The 18,143-nt window shown below is 43.5% G+C and overlaps 1 protein-coding gene across 9 annotated transcripts in view; it reads left to right on the top strand.

Moving 5' to 3' along the window:
* CDH20 (cadherin 20) overlaps positions 1-18,143 on the top strand; it is a 278,191-nt gene that overhangs the window by 181,050 nt on the left and 78,998 nt on the right. For 6 of the 9 annotated variants that reach the window (XM_053248507.1, XM_053248506.1, XM_053248512.1 and 3 more), the window contains one exon: positions 6,539-6,913. The exons of 1 other annotated variant lie outside the window; for it this stretch is intronic. In XM_053248507.1, the coding sequence (XP_053104482.1) occupies positions 6,665-6,913 (249 nt within the window). In that variant the 5' untranslated portion in view covers positions 6,539-6,664. Of the gene's footprint in view, positions 1-5,408; positions 5,428-6,538; positions 6,914-18,143 lie in introns of those variants that run through there. 2 more of the 9 variants (XM_053248511.1, XM_053248514.1) reach the window with 2 other exon arrangements.

Below are 18,143 nucleotides of genomic sequence, written 5' to 3' on the forward strand. Positions count from 1 at the left end.
CAACAATCAGGTCCCCACTGTGATTCTTCTCACACACCCCTTACACAAAAATGTTACCTTGGAGAAGCTAAAGGTTGAAGAGTCAGTGGAAGAGATGGAAGAGGCAGCAGAGGTAACGGGACGCCCATAGTCATGCAGAGCATCTTTTCCCCACCAAGGCTCCTGAGAGTTGACTACAAGTCAAGCAATTCAAACATAATTTGCCACTTCTTGCAAACAAGAATGCCCTACAGGGCCTCCTGTCTGTCAGGAAATGATGGATGAAGCATCATGCCAATACATATAATTTCATGTAGATAATTTCAGCTTTCTGTCTGTTGTGGAAATAGCTTAAGAATGTTGATGCATCTGTCAGTAACTGAGTCAGTGAGGTTCATGGACTCAAAACTAAAATCCTATGCAGTTATCTGGGAGAGAACACCACTGAATACAGTGGGGCTTACTTCTGAGGCGACATGCATAGGCTTGATCTGCACAACAAGAGGAGTATCACAAATCTTAAGCTTCTTCTACACACCTCTTACTCAAAATCTGAACATCATTCATGTTTGCCTTTCTCCCTCAAAATCTAAAATGTGTATGCTGCCTTATAACAGCAGCTAGCATGCCAGTACAACTCAATCCAGAGGCGCTCTACTGTGACGCTTTTAGTGGGTTCTTTGCGGACAAAATATCCTGTATTCGGGCTGACTTGGACCCCACTATTTCTGCAGGGTCTATGAAGGAGGTGTCCAGTGATCCCTCTTGCAGTGTTAGGTTGGATCAGTTTAATCTGTAACTCCTGAGGATGTGGACAAGCTGTTTGGGGCTATGCGGCCTGCCACTTGTTCTCTTGACCCTTGCCCGACTTGGCTGCTTCAATCTAGCAAGGAGATCATTGGAGGTGGCCTAGTTAATATCATAAATGCATTGCTGAGGGAGGGTAGGGTACCTCCATGTTTGAAGGAGGCAATAGTTAGACCTCTTCTTAAGATGCCTTCCCTGGATCCCTCAGCGATGGATAGTTATAGGCCAATCTCCAATCTCCCTTGGTTGGGCAAGGTGATCGAGAGGGTGGTGGTCAACCAGCTCCAGGCAGTCTTAGAGGAAACTGATTATCTAGATTATCATTTCAAACTGGCTTTAGAATGGGCTATGGGGTTGAGACAGCCTTGGTCAGCCTGCCAGATGACCTTTACCGGGGAATTGACAGAGGGAGTGTGACTCTGTTGGTTCTTTGGATCTCTCAGCAGTGTTAGATACCATCGACCATGGTATCCTTCTGGGTCGCCTGGAGGAGTTGGGGATAGAAGGCACTGCTTTGCAGTGGTTCCACTCTTATCTCTCGGGTAGATTCCAGATGGTGGAGCTTGGTGACAGTTGCTCCTCAAAACAGGAGCTGTTATATGGAGTCCCTCAGGACTCCATTCTGTCACCAATGCTTTTTAACATCTACATGAAACCGCTGGGTGAGGTCATCAGGAGGTTTGGTGCTGGGTGTTATCAGTATGCTGATGACACCCAAATCTACTTCTCTTTTTCATCTGCATCATCAGGAAATGGTGTTCATTCCCTAAATGCCTGCCTACAGGCAGTAATGGGCTGGATGAGGGATAACAAATTGAAGCTGAATCCAAGCAAGATGGAGGTGCTCATTGTAGGGGCTCAGAATCTTAGGAATGAGTTAAATATCCCTGTGCTGGATGGGGTTACACTCCCCCGGAAGGAGCAGGTACACAGCTTGGGAGTACTTCTGGACCCAGGCCTCACCCAGTATCTCAGGTGGAGGCTATGGCCAGGAGTGCTTTCTACCAGCTTCCTTGAAGAGGACAACCTCAAAACAGTGATGCACCAGCTGGTAACCTCCAGGCTTGACTACTGCAATGCGCTCTACAAGGGGCTGCCTTTGTACGTAGTTCAGAAATTTCAGTTAGTTCAAAATGCGGCAGCCAGACTGGTCCCTGGGGCAACTCGGAGAGATCATATTATGCCTGTTTTGAAACAGTTGCACTGGCTGCCGATATGTTTCCAGGGAAAATACAAAGTGCTGGTTATTACTTTTAAAGTCCTGAACAGCTTAGTCCCAGGTTACCTTAGAGAGCACCTTCTTCTGTATGATCCCCACGCTAAGGTCATCGTTGCTGCTCCTGGACTGTGGAATGCACTTCCTGCAGAAATCCATAATTTGAACTCTTTATTGGCTTTTAGAGGAGCCCTTAAAATCTGTTTGGCCTAGCCTTCCAGGGCTTTTAAATTGTTGTAAAGGGTTTTTAATGTACCTGGTTTTTCAGGGTTTTTAAACTGGTTTTATTGTTTAACTGTTGTTTTATGGTATTTTAAAATCTTTGTTTTAATTGTAGATTGGTTTTAACTGTTTTTGATTTATTTGTAAATTGCCCTGAGCCATTCTGGAAGGGTGGTATAGAAACTGAATAAATAAGTAAATAATAAATAATAAATCCAAGACACAACTGGCATGAAATGTTACATTACGGGAATTATTTCCCTCAAACTTAAGAACATATTAAAATATAACAACAGCCATGCTGGGTCAGGCCCAAGGACTATCTAATCCCACATCCTGTTTCACACAGTGGCCAGGGGCGTATCTAGGGTGGGGCAGGCAGGGCACGTGCCCCAGGTGCCACTTGAAGGGGGGGCACCATTTTGTTAAAAAAAATTAAAAAAATTAAATGGTTGCTGAAAACAAAATGGACACTGCACATGCTCCAATGGCCTCTGTGAGGGCCTAGGCCATGCCAGGCCTTGCAGAGGCCATTTGAGCATGCACAGTGGCCATTCTGTTTTCAGCTGCCATTTTTTAAAAAAGATTATTTTTAAAAATGGCCACCGCACATGCTCAAATGGTCCCTGTGAGGTCCTAGAGGCCAGCGGGGTGAGGGGGAACCTTTGCAGACACCCCCATGGCATTTAGGAAGACCCCCGAAGGGGCTACAGGTAAACAAAAATAAAATATATATAATATAGCACTTAGCACTTACATTTATATACCGCTCTATAGCCGGAGCTCTCTAAGCGGTTTACAATGATTTAGCATATTGCCCCCAACATTCTGGGTACTCATTTTACTGACCTCGGAAGGATGGAAGGCAGAGTCAACCTTGAGCCCCTGGTCAGGATCGAACTTGTAACCTTCTGGTTACAGGGCAGCAGTTTTACCACTGTGCCACCAGGGGCTCAGATACTGCAGTAACTGTGGGGTCTAAATCCAAGTCGGCCCGAATATGACACTGTACACATATTCAGATTGGCACTATGTACAGAGAATCAGGGCTTGTGAATACTGAGCTGAAGCTTATGAGCTAGGATTGCATTCATTTGCTCTTACTTTGCTTCTTGTGATAAGTGAGTTAAATGTGATGTCTTAATATTATGGCTATTAATGGTGAGTTTGTCTTTAAATCAGTGTGAAATCCTTAGTATTAAGACCCACTGGGAGTTTCTTGCTCTCTTTCTCTCATTTTAACTGTCTTTCTGAAAGACTAGAATATATTCCAAGCAGTGACCCAGTTTACTCTGAATATCCTTTAATTATTTTCAGAGTATCTAGGAAAAGTCAAATTCTCCATTGATTTTTAAAACTTATGTAGTAGTGATGCTACAATGCATAGTAGAGAATTAGACAGGCACTTCTGTTTAATTTTCCAAGTACACCTCCACATAGTATTTGGATATTCCATGAGCCCCAGCATACTGAAATGTGTAGTTTTCCAGCATTTTTTGGTCTGGCTACATCCACTGCTAAATAGTTTTTGAAATATTAAAAGATTAACGAGCTTGACTTGTATTTTTCAGCTGATATTATGGTGAAGTTATCTGAAAGATGGGTGTCAGATGTTTGGACAGGGGTCGCAATTTCAGTGTTTGCCCTAGGCGCTATTTCCCCTAGATATGCCTCTGACAGTGGCCCACCAGTTGCTTCTGGGAAACCCACAGGTTGGAGCTGAGGGCATGCCCCTGGCAACTGGTATTTAGAGGCATCTTGTCTCTTAGGCTGGAGATGGCCTATAGCCCTCAGACTAGTATCCATTGATATACTTGCCCACGTGAAGCACCCTTAGAGTGGGTAAGGATTCCCGTGTGGCATCTAGAAATGTTTCTGTACAATACAAGCTCTACTTACTAGTTCTGAAATTACTTCCTTTTACAAAACAAAAGCAGCCATGCTTGCTATTAATTGGTTGCAATGCCTTTCTCCCTGCTCATTGTACCTGACCAGGGGCATAACTACTATTAGGCAAGGGGAGGCGGCTGCCTGGGGGCCCCCATGCCTTGAGGCCCCCCCCCCCGAGGCAAGTCACATGAGGCAAGTCACATGACTATATATTGTGAAGTAAGTGTGTGTGTGTGTGTGTGTGTGTGTGTGTGTGTGTGTGTGTGTGTGTGTGTGTCAGCGAGGGGCCCATTTTAAAATTTTGTCTCTGGGCCCACTCCCGCCTTGTTACGCCCCTTTACCTGACTATCACTTTAGCCAGAAAGCAACATTTGGATTCCCTGCAAACTTCTGCCTCATCAAGAAGTGGCTTCTGGACATTTTCTGAGCCCCTCTCTAGACAGGGTGCCTCCTCTGTTTCTAGCAGTGATGACAGAATGTCTAGAGCCAATAAGACTAGTCATCTGTGCCTGAGGTGCTGTGTAATTGTGGGAGTGAATATGTGTGGGATGAATGTGTGAGGAGTGTGAGAGAAAACACAATAATGTCCCTGCTGGACTAGATGATGAGACCTGCATTATTTCCAACAGCAGTTAGCAAGATGCCTCTGGGTACTCACAAGAAGAGCATGGAGGTGATTTCATTATTTGTAGTTTCCCCCCAGTTACTCAGGTATGCTACCTCTTATGGAGGCTAATCATGGATGACTTTGTCTAAATCTTCCTTAGAGCATGCTAAGCCAGTGGTTTTCACTATCTCTTGTGCTAGTGAATTCTATAAGCTAATTATGCATTGTGTGAAGAAGTATTTCCTTTCTTGAGCTTACTGCCAGTCAGTTTAATTGGGTGACCCTGAACATCTTTCTCTCTCCAAATCCATAATTTGAAGAACCTCTATTATGTCTCCCCCACTTAGTTGCATTTTTTTCAAATGGAAAACACATTAGCATTTCCTCATGGTCTAATACCATGAGACCCAAAACATTTTTGAAAGGGATATTAGTATATGTGTGGGATGAGATAAATGGATACAGAGGAAAGGTATGTTTTTTAAAATATATATATATGTATGTGAATATTCATAGGTTTTCACTTGTATTTCCTTTTTTTCCTGTACAGCAGTACAAAGTAATTTCATAACAGTTTTGCTTCTTTGCAGGGATTTGGTTATGAGCATGATGAGGCAGGCAACTCCTGCTGTTTTTTCTTATCATCTTCTCTGGATAAAACAATTAAGTGGTCAGTCAAACCAGTAACCCAATTTTATAATGGAAGGTAGAGTGAAATCTCAGTAAACTTCAAAGACTTTTTAAAAAGATCAGTATTAAACTTTCTAAAGAATGTACTTGCCCTGAGAGGTCTCAAAGACACCTTCCGACCTGCCCCCCACCACCCAAAAAGCATCTGAAACAGAGAAGATCCTCTGTGTGCTTCAGCTTGTGCTTCATCAGAGTAGGGAACTGCCGTGTCACCTCATTAAACCCAGAAATACAGTGAAAGAAAAGACTGCTACAAAGCATGGCCTGGAGTGAGGTCACCAGCTAATCTAACTTCATGACAACAAAAGGTCTTTGACTGATGAGAAAGTGTCCTCTGATGGAGGTCGGCATTCCTTGGCCCAAAGGAGTCTTTCAGGCTCAAGGAGGTACAAATTTGTTAGCTTGACTCTCTGAGGCATATGCCACAATAGCATGTGACTCTCCACAATTCTGAGACCTTTTGTGGATGATATAATGATTAACTCACCATTCAAAGTTCTAGAAATGTCACATTAGCTGCAGTGGCCAACTCCTCAGAGAGCAGGCAGCAGAGTATGAAGCCTGACTGGAAGCAGCTGTAGGTTGGGTGCTGAAAGAATAATTCAAGTCAGAAATAATTTACAGCTGCTAAAATTAAATCAAAGTATTTCAATATTTCAGTAATATCCATGTGCATGTATACATGTGTGAAGCGACAAGGATAATTTTGCAAAATTTGAAAAAACAGAGAGGTGGACCAAATTGATACAGGGTATTAGTTATCTATTATAAATTTTATGAGGTGAATCCCTCTAAATATTATCAAAGGATTCTGGTCATAAATATTTCTTTTAAGATGTTCTGTTAACTCAAGCCAATCAATATTACAGTGAAATCCAGTAGCTGCCTTAGCAATGTGGCAAAGTTTTCCTTTCCTGCTTCTCAATCATTGCCTTCATTTGAGAGAGCAGTACTGCAGGCTATTGAGAAAGAGACTTTCCTTTTTATGGAACAGGACTATCTTGTTATCACATTTTTATGAGATATCAAATACTCCATGACACATCTTTTTGAGTCTTCTCTCTTTTAAACTATGCTCAGCATTCCTTGTTAGAAAATTGAACGATAGCTTTTATTTTACTTTACAGGAGGTCATTATTCTTAGAGTGGACAGCTTCAGATTCCTAAGAGACGACTCCTGGAAGTTTCAGAGGTCCACCCATTGGATTCTTTAAAGGACCAGCATTAAGTTTGGAAACAATCCTGGTCTGGCAATGTGGATTTCACACAGAATGGGCAGTGCAAAGACTTGGCTTGGACTCAGTATGTCCTTATGTGTTTGCTTAATGATGAACCTCATCACAATGGTATTATCTGAGAGCACCAGACCACCCAGCAAAAGCCAGGGAGATAGCCTGTCAGACAACTTGCTTCTGCATCAGCGAATGAAAAGGAGCTGGGTATGGAACCAATTCTTTGTTTTGGAAGAATACACCGGCACGGATCCTTTGTATGTGGGAAAGGTAAGTGGCTTGGCATGGGGTGGGGTATTAGAACGTTGCCATATTACACAAATAAATGCATATCTATATGGTTTATAAGCTATGTGTTATTCCTATAGCACCATTGGTAAAATTTGTTTGTTTATTTGTTATTTAACATGTTAACGTTAAATAACAAAACTCACATCTCTGGGTGGTTTACAACAAGCAAACAAACAAAAAGTTAAACATTAGTTAAAATAAATGACAACAGAAAACTTAAAATGGTAGTTAAAACAAAATAAATGATATAGTAAAAGTTAAAACATTACAACAATTCAAATTTTAAAATAACATTTTAAAACAATGTTAAAACTGTTCAAACAATATTTAATTAAAAGCCTGGGTGAATAGATGTGTCTTTTTAAAAGTTGTCAGAGATAGGGAGGCTTTTATTTCAGCAGGAAGCTCATTCCAAAGCTCTGGGGCAGCAGTGGAGAAGGCCCGTCCCCAAGTAGCCACCAGACGAGCCGGTGGCAACTGCAGACAGACCTCTCCTGATTATCTCAATGGGTGGTGGGGTTCATAACGAAGAAGACGTTCTCTTAAATACCCAGGGCCGAAGCCATTTAGGGCTTTATAGGTTAGAACCCAAACCTTATATTTTGCCCAGAAACCTATCGGCAGCCAGTGTCGATCTTTCAATATGGGAGTAATATGGTCTCTCCGAGATGACCCAGAGACCAACTTGGCTGCTGCATTCTGAACCAATTATAGTTTCTGGACAACACACAAGGGCAGCCCTACATAGAGTGCATTGCAGTAATCCAGTCTGGGGGGTACCAGCAGATGTACCACTGTTCTGAGGTTGTTTATCTCAAGAAACAGACTTAGCAAGCGTATCAGCCGAAGCTGATAGAAGGCACTTCTGGCCACTGCCTCAACCTGGGAGACCAGGGAGAGGCTCGAATCCAGAAGCACCCGCAGACTGTGTACCTGTTCCTTCCGGGGAAGTGTGACCCCATCCAGAACAGACAGATCAAACTCATCTCTCTAGTTTCAACCTCGCACAATGAGTACCTCTGTCTTATCTGGATTCAGACTCAGTTTGTTATCCCTCATACAGCCCATTACTGCCTCCAGACAGGCTTTTAGGGAAGTTATGCCATCTCCTGAGGATGTTGACTTGGAGAAGTAGATTTGGGTGTCATCAGCATACTAATAGCACCCTGCACCAAATCTCCTGATGATCTCTCCCAGCTGTTTCATGTAGATGTTAAACAGCATTGGAGAAAATATGGAGCCCTGAGGGACACCATACAAAAGTTCAGATTTTGAAGAACAAGAGTCCCAAAGGGACACCATCTGGAACCTACCCGAGAGTTAGGAGTGGAACCACCGCAAAGCAGTGCCTCCCACTCCCAACCCTCTCAGACACTCCAGAAAGATCCTGTGGTTGATAGTATTGAAAGCTGCCGAGAGGTCCAAAAGGACTAACAGAGTGACACTTCCTCTGTCAATTCCCAACTGGAGAGCATCCATCAGGCCAACCAAGGCAGTCTCCACCCCATAGCCCACCCCAAAGCCAGTCTGAAATGGGTCTAGATAATCAGTTTCCTCCAAGACTGTCTGGAGCTGGGAGGCCACTGCCCTCTCAATTACCTTGCCCAGCCATGGAAGGTTGGAAACAGGCCTGTAGTTGCCAAGGTAGGCTTCTTCAAAAGCATTCTAACAATTGCCTCCTTAAAGACAAGGAGGCATCCTGCTTTCCCTCAGAGAAGCATTTATAATCTCTACAAGGCCTTCTACAACAACCCCCCTGCCATGTATAAGGGTCAAGAGAACAGGTGGTAGGTCGCACCATTCCAATCAGCTTGTCCATATCCTCAGGAGTCACAACTTACTGGATCCAAGTCACTAGACACCTCGACAGCAGATGCTGAAGTTATTGCAGAGACAAATCTAAGTCGACCCGAATAGGAGAGATTTTTTCAACAAATAATTCATTAAACATGTCACAGCAGGTAATCGATTGTTCCAGATTCTGATTCAAGGGAAGAGGGGCACATACTAGCCCTCTCACAACCCTAAACAACTCAGCCAGACGTGAACTTGTGGATGCAATACAGACAGAAAAGAATCACATCTTTGCTGCACGTATTACCTGAGCATAGATCTTCAAATGCACTCTATGTTGTAATCTATCAGTTTTGAGTCAAGTCTTTCTCCACTTGCACTCCAGTTATCTACTTCGCCACTTCAGCCCCAGTAGTTCTTCCATATACCAAGGGGCCAATTTTGAAGTGGGTTGGAGAGGACGCTTAGGAGCGATCATGTCTACTGCCCCGGTGAGTTTGCTCTTCCAGTTTTCTACCAGGGCACTGTCATGGCTCAGACTTCTGACTCAGAAGAGTCAGAGCAGGAACAGGAGGATTCGCCTGCTAGTGAGGGTTCAGAGGCACAGCAGCAGGATTTGGCAGGGAGACCAGACACTGGAGCTGAGGATTTGCAACAACTGCCAGACATGATTTCTGATGAGGAGGAGCCTGGGATTTCACCTGTCCTGAGAAGGCGTCTCAAGAGGCAAGCTCAGTGGGAGTCACGCAGGTGCAGGAGATCACTAGAGAGGAAGCCAAAGTGCTGACTCAGGGAAGCCTGATTGGCTGCTGGTTCTCTTGAGCCATATATATTTGGCAGTCTCTCAATTGCTCAGATGCTGTTTGCAACTTTTGCTGGCCACAGACAGTGTGCAATTTGAATTCCAAGCTTTTCCGAGTTCCAGTTTGCTTTGTTTATGCTTTCCTGCTTTGTTCCGTTAATTCCCTGTTCTGGTGTCCTTCGCTCGTTTCATTCCTTGCTTTGTGTTTTCTTTTCACTTATTACTCAGTTATTGTTAGAGAGGGGTACCTAGTTCAATTCATTTACTATTTTCTTTGTGAGCCTTTTCTTTTCCTTCTTGCAGTTTCGCTGCTGCTTTCTGTTATCTCACAAGGGAAGTGCTGAGGGGGTTGTAAATCCTGTTGGGTTAGCCGAGCTAACAGATTTACGACAGGCATCAACAGGATCACCAGCAGAGCCAATACTAAATCCCTCCAAGTCTTCTTGAAATCCTATTGGATCCAATAAGCTTCTCAGGTGGACCATCCTAATAGGTCTCTCACCTCTGCGAAGGTCGGAAGTGACTGTGAGTCCAATCTTAACCAGGTGGTCTGTCCATGATAATGGGGAAATCACAGGAGTCCCCACCCACAAAGCACCACCCTGATCATAGTGGAACACCAAATCAAGCGTATGACCAGTAATGTACATCAGGCTGAAGACCACTTGGGATAGGCCCATGGTTGTCCTGGCTGCTATGAACTCCTGAGCCGCCTCAGACAAATTGGTCCTGAAATGAACATTGAAGGCCCCCAGCACCACAAGCCTGGGGAACTCCAACACCAAGACCAAGTCCGTCAGCTCAGTTAGGGATTCTGTTGAGCAGTGGGGCAATCGGTACACCAACAGAAGTCCCAATCTACCCCAGTCCCCAAACTTAAGTACACACATTCAATATGGTCCAACACCTCAACAGGGATCCTGGTAAGGGAGATACTGTTCTTATCTGAGTAATATAAGCAAAGTAATGAAATTAGTAAAAAGGGCAAATAAGATAGACCCCTGTCCCCAAGGAATTTGCAATCTATATTCAATTGTTGGGCTATTCTCCCACTCCTGGAAGCTTTTTACACAGGGCTTTTAAAATCGAAAAAGTTGAAGAAAATGAAGATGTAAACATATTATGGGACTTCCGACTACAAACAGACAAACATCTGCCACACAATATACCAGATATAACTGTAGTCGAGAAGAAAGAAAAACAAGTTAAAATAATCAACATAGCAATACCAGGGGATAGCAGAATAGAAGAAAAGGAAATAGAAAAAAATCACCAAATACAAAGATCTACAAATTGAAATTGAAAGGCTGTGGCAGAAAAAGACCCAAATAATCCCAGTGGTAATTGACGCCCTGGGTGCAGTTCCAAGAGACCTTGAAGAGCACCTCAACACCATAGGGGCCACAGAAATCACCATCAGCCAATTACAAAAAGCAACTTTACTGGGAACAGCCTATATTCAGCGATGATGTCTATAACAACAGCAACAACATTGACAATAAAATTCTGGCATCCCAGGTCCTTGGGAAGGACTCGATGTCTGGATAAAACAAACCAGTCAATAACACCTGTCTGACTGTGTAAATAGATGATGATGATGATGATGATGATGATGATGATGATGATGATGGAGGGGTGCATTCACATTTCAGCTAGATTTAAAATGGTCTCACCTTGAACTGTGAATAATGTCTGTTTCGAAAGGCTGTCAATGATATGCTTTTTTCCAAAAGATCAGCTGTAATAATTATCAGCTGTAACTGATGTTGCTTTACAAAATATTTATATAGAAACAGCTCCTGCGTCACAGCACAGACAGGTTATAGGGATGCAAGAAGTTTCGGTGGAGAAAGAGACATTGCAGTTGAACAAATGTCTATGGTTGCAGACAAAGCAAAACCAAATGAGTGTTGACAGCAGATTTTTGAAAGCAGGCAACTTCAAGTGACTTCACTTAAGGTCGCAAGTCTTGCTTCTGATTTACTCAAGAGCGACTGCAGGCAATTCATAATAAGGGAACCTGGGGCTTGAACTACATGTTATATGGTCAGCTGCCAACCAAAACAGTGGCAGACACCCACACAAATGCTACACTGTTGCAAACATGTTGTGCTAGCTAGTTCCATTAGGTTGGGAGCTTGTGTTCCAGATTACTGTTGCTCTGGTGCAACAGGGTATGCTTGAGCAACCTGTGGCGCACCTGCTTTTTTCATATATGTTCTTTTTCAGTCCATATATGTTGCAGGAAATAAAAGCTAGCAGCTACCCTTATTGTGTAGCTGCACCACTTGTGTAAGCAGACCAAGAGTACAAGCATCCACTCAGCTACATGACCTTCTTGTGTGGGCATATATTTTATATATTTAACATATTTTTGATTGATTGATTGATTAAGTGCCGTCAAGTCGGTGTCTTAGTGACCACCTAGATATATTCTCTCCAGGATGATCTGTCCTCAACTTGCCCTCTAAGGTCTCTCAGTGGTGCATTCATTGCTGTCGTAATCGAGTTCATCCACCTTGCTGCTGGTCGTCCTCTTCTTCTCTTTCCTTCAAGCTTTCCCAGCATTATGGACTTCTCAAGGGAGCTGGATCTTCACATAGTGTGTCCAAAGTACGATAGTATGAGCTTGGTCATTTGTGCCTCGAGTGAAAATTCTGGATTGATTTATTCTATGATCCATTTGTTTGTTTTCCTGGATGTCCATGGTATCCTCAAATATCTTCTAAAGCACCAAAGTTCAAAAGCATCAATACTTTTTCTAACTTGCTTCTTCAAAGTCTAGCTTTTGCAACCATAGACCATCACAGCGAAAACCATTGTCTGAACGATTCTAATCTTTGTAGGTATAAACACGTCACTGCATCTAAATATCCTTTCCAAGGCCTTCATTGCAGCCTACCAAGTGCTAGCCTGCAGCTTATTTCTTTACTGCTAGATCCTTTACTGTTGATGGTCGATCCTAAAAGGCAGAAGCTATGCACCACTTCAGTGCCTTCATTATCAATTCTGAGGCTGGTTGCTGTACCCATTGTCATTAGTTTAGTCTTCTTTACATTTAGTTGTACAGTGGTCCCTCGACTTACGAACTACTCGACATCCGAATTTTTCGACTTACGAAAGGAAAAAGTGGCCACACGCTTACGAATTTTTCGACATCCGAACGGAAAACTGCCTCTTTGCCCCCGCCAGAGGCCGTATTTTACAGAATAACAGGGCGCTGGAAACCAGCCGCCCCCCCCGCCGCCCCCCCCGCCGCGAGCAGATTAAGCCCAAAACTACTGCTACCACTGCCGCCGCCGTCGCCCGCCAGCCCTCGGAGGCCCGGTCTACCAGGCCTTTTCCCGGCGGGTAGACCGGGCCTCCGGCGATCGGTGTCCTTTGTGGTGCGCGCATGCGCACGCGCAAAGCTTCAGTAGCCGGCAGGACTTAATAGAGGGAGGAGCTCTGTTCGGTAGCTCCTCTCTTTGTTTTCAACGGCATCATCGGGTGAGGACTCGGGCGGGCGGGCGGCTGGGAGGGAAGGAGGGCTGGCGGGCGGCGGCGGCAGTGGTAGCAGTAGTTTTGGGCTTAATCTGCTCACGGCGGGGGGGCGGCGGGGGGGCGGCTGGTTTCCAGCGCCCTGTTATTCTGTAAAATACGGCCTCTGGCGGGGGCAAAGAGGCGGGAGGGGTAAGCAAGCCCTCCCCGCCCTAAAAGGAAGGCCCCCCTTTGGTGCCGGTCCGGACTGCTCCGGACCGTGCACATCCCTAGCATTTTGCATGCCTTTAAAGTGCACTTGATAAAGAGTTTTGCACATAAAACTGGGTGTCTGGGTCTTTTTCCTAGGCTCCGGAACAAATTAATCTGTTTCCAATGCATTCCTATGGGAAACCGCTTTTCGACTTACGAACTTTTCGACCTACGAATGTGCATTCGGAACGTATTAACTTCGTAAGTCGAGGGACCACTGTAGTCACATTTTTTCACTGTGCTCCTTGGCTTTCATTACTAGAGCTTGCAGATCATCTGCATTCTCAGCTATCAGAGTCATGTCATCAGCGTAGCACAGGTTATTGATGTTTGTTCCTCCAACTTTAAAACCACGTTCATCTTCTTCCAATCCAGCTTCTCTCAGTATATGTTCAGCATATAAGTTGGATAAATAAGAAGAAAGTATACAGCCTTGCCTTACTCCTTTGCCGATATGAAACCAGTCTGTTCAACCATGTTCTGTCTGGACTGTGGCTTCCTGTCCTGTTTGTTGGTTTCTCATGAGAACAATGAGATGTTCTAGGATGCCCATTTTCCTAAGGGCATTCCACAACTTGGCATGGTCGATGCAATCAAAGGCTTTTCTGTAGTCAATACGCACATATTGACTTCCTTTTGGTATTCTTTGGCTTTTTCAATTATCCAGCGTGCATCAGCAATGATGCCTCTTGTTCCTCAGCCTTTTCTGAAACCAGCTGGAACATCCGGCATTTCCCTTTCCACATAGGGCTCTAATCTGCATTGGATGATCCTGAGCATTATTTTGCTAACATGTGAAATTAAGGATATTGTGCAATGGGTATATAGACTGACCTCTTCCAATTTGTTGGCCATTGTGTCATTCTCCAGATTTGCTGGCATAGTTTGGTTAGAGCCTTGACTGTTTCTTCTTCTGTTGCCTGCCATATTTCTGTAGCTATTCCATAGATTCCTGTAGCCTTCCGACTTGGTAATGACCGGAGTGCTGATCTAACTTCATCTTTCCATACTAAAGGTTCTTGCAAGTAGGATGTTGATATCCCTGCTGTACAGAATTTCAGTATACTCCTTCCATCTCTGTTTGATCTTCTCTGAATCAGTTACTATCTGTGTTTTGGCATTCCTTAATATACCAATTCGAGGTTGGAATCTCCTTCTGAGTTCAGAGATCTTTTGGAAAACTTTCCTTGTTTTTCTGTGTCTACTTCCATCCTCAGGGTCTCTACAGATATCATTGTAGTAGTGTTCCTTGTCTCTTCTAGCAGCTTTCTGAAATTCCCTATCAAGTTCCTTCCTGAGGATTTTATCTTTCTTGACTTTGGCTTCTCTCCTCTTCTTGACAATTTCCACTGTCTGTTCTGACATCCATTCTTATACTACCCAAAACTTTCATCTCTGGGAGGTTTACAATTAAAATCATTTAAAACATTAAATCAATGAAACAATTAAAATCATTTAAACATTAAAAATCATGAACATTAAAATCATTTAAAACCAACATTAAAAATTACCATAAATCTAATTAAAAGCCTGGGTGAATAATGTGTCTTCAGTGCCTTTTAACAAGTTGCCAGAGATGCAACTCTTATTTCAACAGGGAGTTTATTCCAAAGTCCAGAGGCAGCAACGGAGAAGGCCCTTTGCTTGTTGCTCTAGTGCAGTGTTAGTCTGGATATCAGCCACTATCTGTGCATTTAATTCCACCCCCTTCTATAATTGCTGGTCCTGACATATCAGTATTGTATATTTCCACACCCTCTTGCTGTGAAAATCAATGAAATGTGGCAGAGACAGGGAAGCATACAACATTGTGACATCAGGTCATAGGTAAGCTGGCCTAGCCATTCCAGGGCAGAAGGTTTAAGCACAGTGTATTTGGCAGGGTTACGGTCAGTGGAACCCATAGTTCCATCCTGATTCTCTCTGACCAATTATATGAATGATTCTTCATCAGTAAAAACAAGGATAGTGTGAATGTTAAGTAATATTGCTTCCTTTCCTCATAGAAACAATGCTAAACAATAGTGGAGAATTAGGTACAATCTGCTCTTTACTTACATTTTACCTTGTTGGAAGGGCTAATTTTAGTTCTAGCGGCGTAGCTAGGGGAGAGGGGGCCAGTATTCACCCCTCTCACCAATGGCCCCTCAAAGTGAAGGAGATGATGAAGAAAATAGGGAGGGGTGGAGCTGGGGTCGCTCAGGAACGCAGGGGCCCGGGTTCTTTGAACTCATCCACTCAATTATAGCGACACCCCTGAGTTCACACCAATTATAGCAGAGCAAGCATGTATGAGAAGAACAGGCCCATTAAAGAGTATCTTGAGACAGACATTTAAGGTTCAAAAGCAAATAAGTTTTATTGGGGAAGTTACATACTTGGATACAAAAGCCTGTGCCCCTGAGCCCTCTATCTTCATAGTGCTGCAGAGCAGAGAGGGATAGAAAGAAGCCACGTGGCCAATGGACAATGCAGGCAGAGCAGGAAACAAGAAGGAGGAAATGAGAGACCCCTGAGATTATCTGTTTACCTATAGAGATAGCTAGAGCAGAGGAAGAGACAACAAGAGGAAGACCCTTCCTCAGTATAAATAAGTTCAATAAAGAGGAAGACCTTTCCTCAGTATATGCCGCAATGGTCACTAGGACTGTGCAAACACACAATGCAACTGGAGCCGTTTCTCCAACATACCTAAGATCATTCAATGTTATGAATTGTCTGTTTTCTAACAAAAATTTCTTCAGAGTTTAGTAAAGGCAAGAACAACTTCACAGCAGTTGCTATGATGGATTTGTTTCTAACCTCTACAGATTGATGCTCTTTACTGAGGAACTCTTAAGGACCTTTCAAGCAATCATTATATTCTGCAATTAATGCACAATTGTTAGCCATTCTTCCCTCGTGTTTAAGGATCTCTTAGAGGAACGTCTCATTTTACCAGCACACAGCAGCAATATTTTGTTGCTGAGAAACTGTGCCCCCTCCGACAGTTTGTCCATTGAGATTTGTGTGTGGATTATTGCTGAATATCATAGATTATTCCTTCCTTCATGACTGCTAGTGCAAAACTGTGAACTCTTAGTTTGTTTCTCATGAACAACATTGTGTCAACAGTGATTATATACTCCTTCAGTTTGTTAGTGCTACTACAGTGCTAGAGTTCTAGTCTGACATTATTTTTTTAACTGAAAAAGAGCAGCAAAGCTATCATTTTATGGGTCTGATATGTCAGAACTTAGAAAGACAAGGCACACCTACCAAATACCAAAATGAAACACAATAGCACTCTTTGAAATGGTTTTCTATTACTTGACAATATTATTGCCCAGTCCACATTTGACCAGTTTGCAAACAAAAATATCATTTATTTATTTATTTAATTGATTGATTTTATATACCGTCTAGTATAAAAATCTCTAGGCAGTGTACAGAATTAAAACATAAAATATAACACATCTAAAATTCAAAAAAAGATAACAATTATAGATAAAAACACATTAAAAACACATTAAATTTTAAAAATAAAATCTCAGTTGAATGCCTAGGAAAACAGGTACGTCTTCAGGGTTGTCCTGAAAGCAAACAGAGGAGATGCTCTTATTTCAGCAGGGAGCGTGTTCCAAAGCCCTGGGGCAGCTACAGAAAAGACCCGGTCCCGAGTTGCCACCAAACGGGTTTGCGGCACCCGTAATCAGACCTCTCCAGATAACCTTAATAGGCAACAGGGTTCACGACAGAGAAAATGCTCTTTTAAATACCCTGAACCTAAGCCGTTAAGGGCCTTATAGGTAATAACTAGCACTTTGTATCTCATTCGGAAACCTATCAGCCGCCAGTGCAGTTCTTTTAGAATCAGTGTTATATGGTCCCTTCGGGTAAACTCAGAGACCAGTCGGGCTGCCGTATTCTGTACCAATTGTAGTTTCCGAACTACGTACAAAGGCAGCCCCACGTAGAGTGTATTACAGTCTTCAAGTCTAGAGGTTACCAGCATATGTACCACCATTTTAAGGTCACTAGTCTCCAAGAATGGATGTATCTGGCATATCAGCCGAAGCTGATAGAAAGCACTCCTGGCCACAGCCTCAACCTGAGGGTTGAGAGTTTGGGATCCAGGAGCACTCTCAGACTACAAACCTGAACTTTTAGGGGGAGTGCGATCCCTTCCAGAACAGGCAGATCTAAACCATCTCTCGGATCCCGACCCCCTAGAGACAGTACCTCCATCTTGTTTGGATTTAACTTCAGTCTATTCTCCCTCGTCCAGCCCAATATTGCCTCCAGGCAGGCACCTAGGGGAGTCATGCCATTTCCTGATGCAGTTGGTATGGAGAAATAGATCTGTATGTCATCAGCATATTGATAGCATCCCAGACCAAACTTCCTGATGATCTGTCCCAGCGGTTTCATGTAGCTGTTAAAAAGCATTGGAGACAGTATGGAGCCTTGTGGAACCCTACATTTCAGCTCTCACTTTTCAGAGCAATAGTCTCCAAGTGACACCATCTGGAATCTGCCAGAGAGGTAGGAACAGAGCCACTGTAAAACAGTGCTACCTGATCCCACCTCCTTCAAGTGACCCAGCAGGATACCATGGTCAATGGTATTGAAAGCCACCAAAAGATCCAAAAGGATCAGCAAAGTCACAAACGCTGTTGATCGCCAATTGGAGATCATCCATCAGGCCAACCAAGTTCGTCTCAACCCCATAGCCCACTCGAAAGCCAGACTGGAAAGGATCTAAATAATCTGTGTCATCCAAAACTGCCTGGAGCTGAGAAACAACCACTCATTCAATCACCTTACCCAACCAAGGAAGATTAGAGACAGGCCTGTAATTAGCTAACTCTGAGGGATCCAAAGCAGGTTTCTTCAAATAAG

Source organism: Hemicordylus capensis, chromosome 4 (assembly GCF_027244095.1).
Source record: "Hemicordylus capensis ecotype Gifberg chromosome 4, rHemCap1.1.pri, whole genome shotgun sequence".
NCBI classification, from domain to species: domain Eukaryota; kingdom Metazoa; phylum Chordata; class Lepidosauria; order Squamata; family Cordylidae; genus Hemicordylus; species Hemicordylus capensis.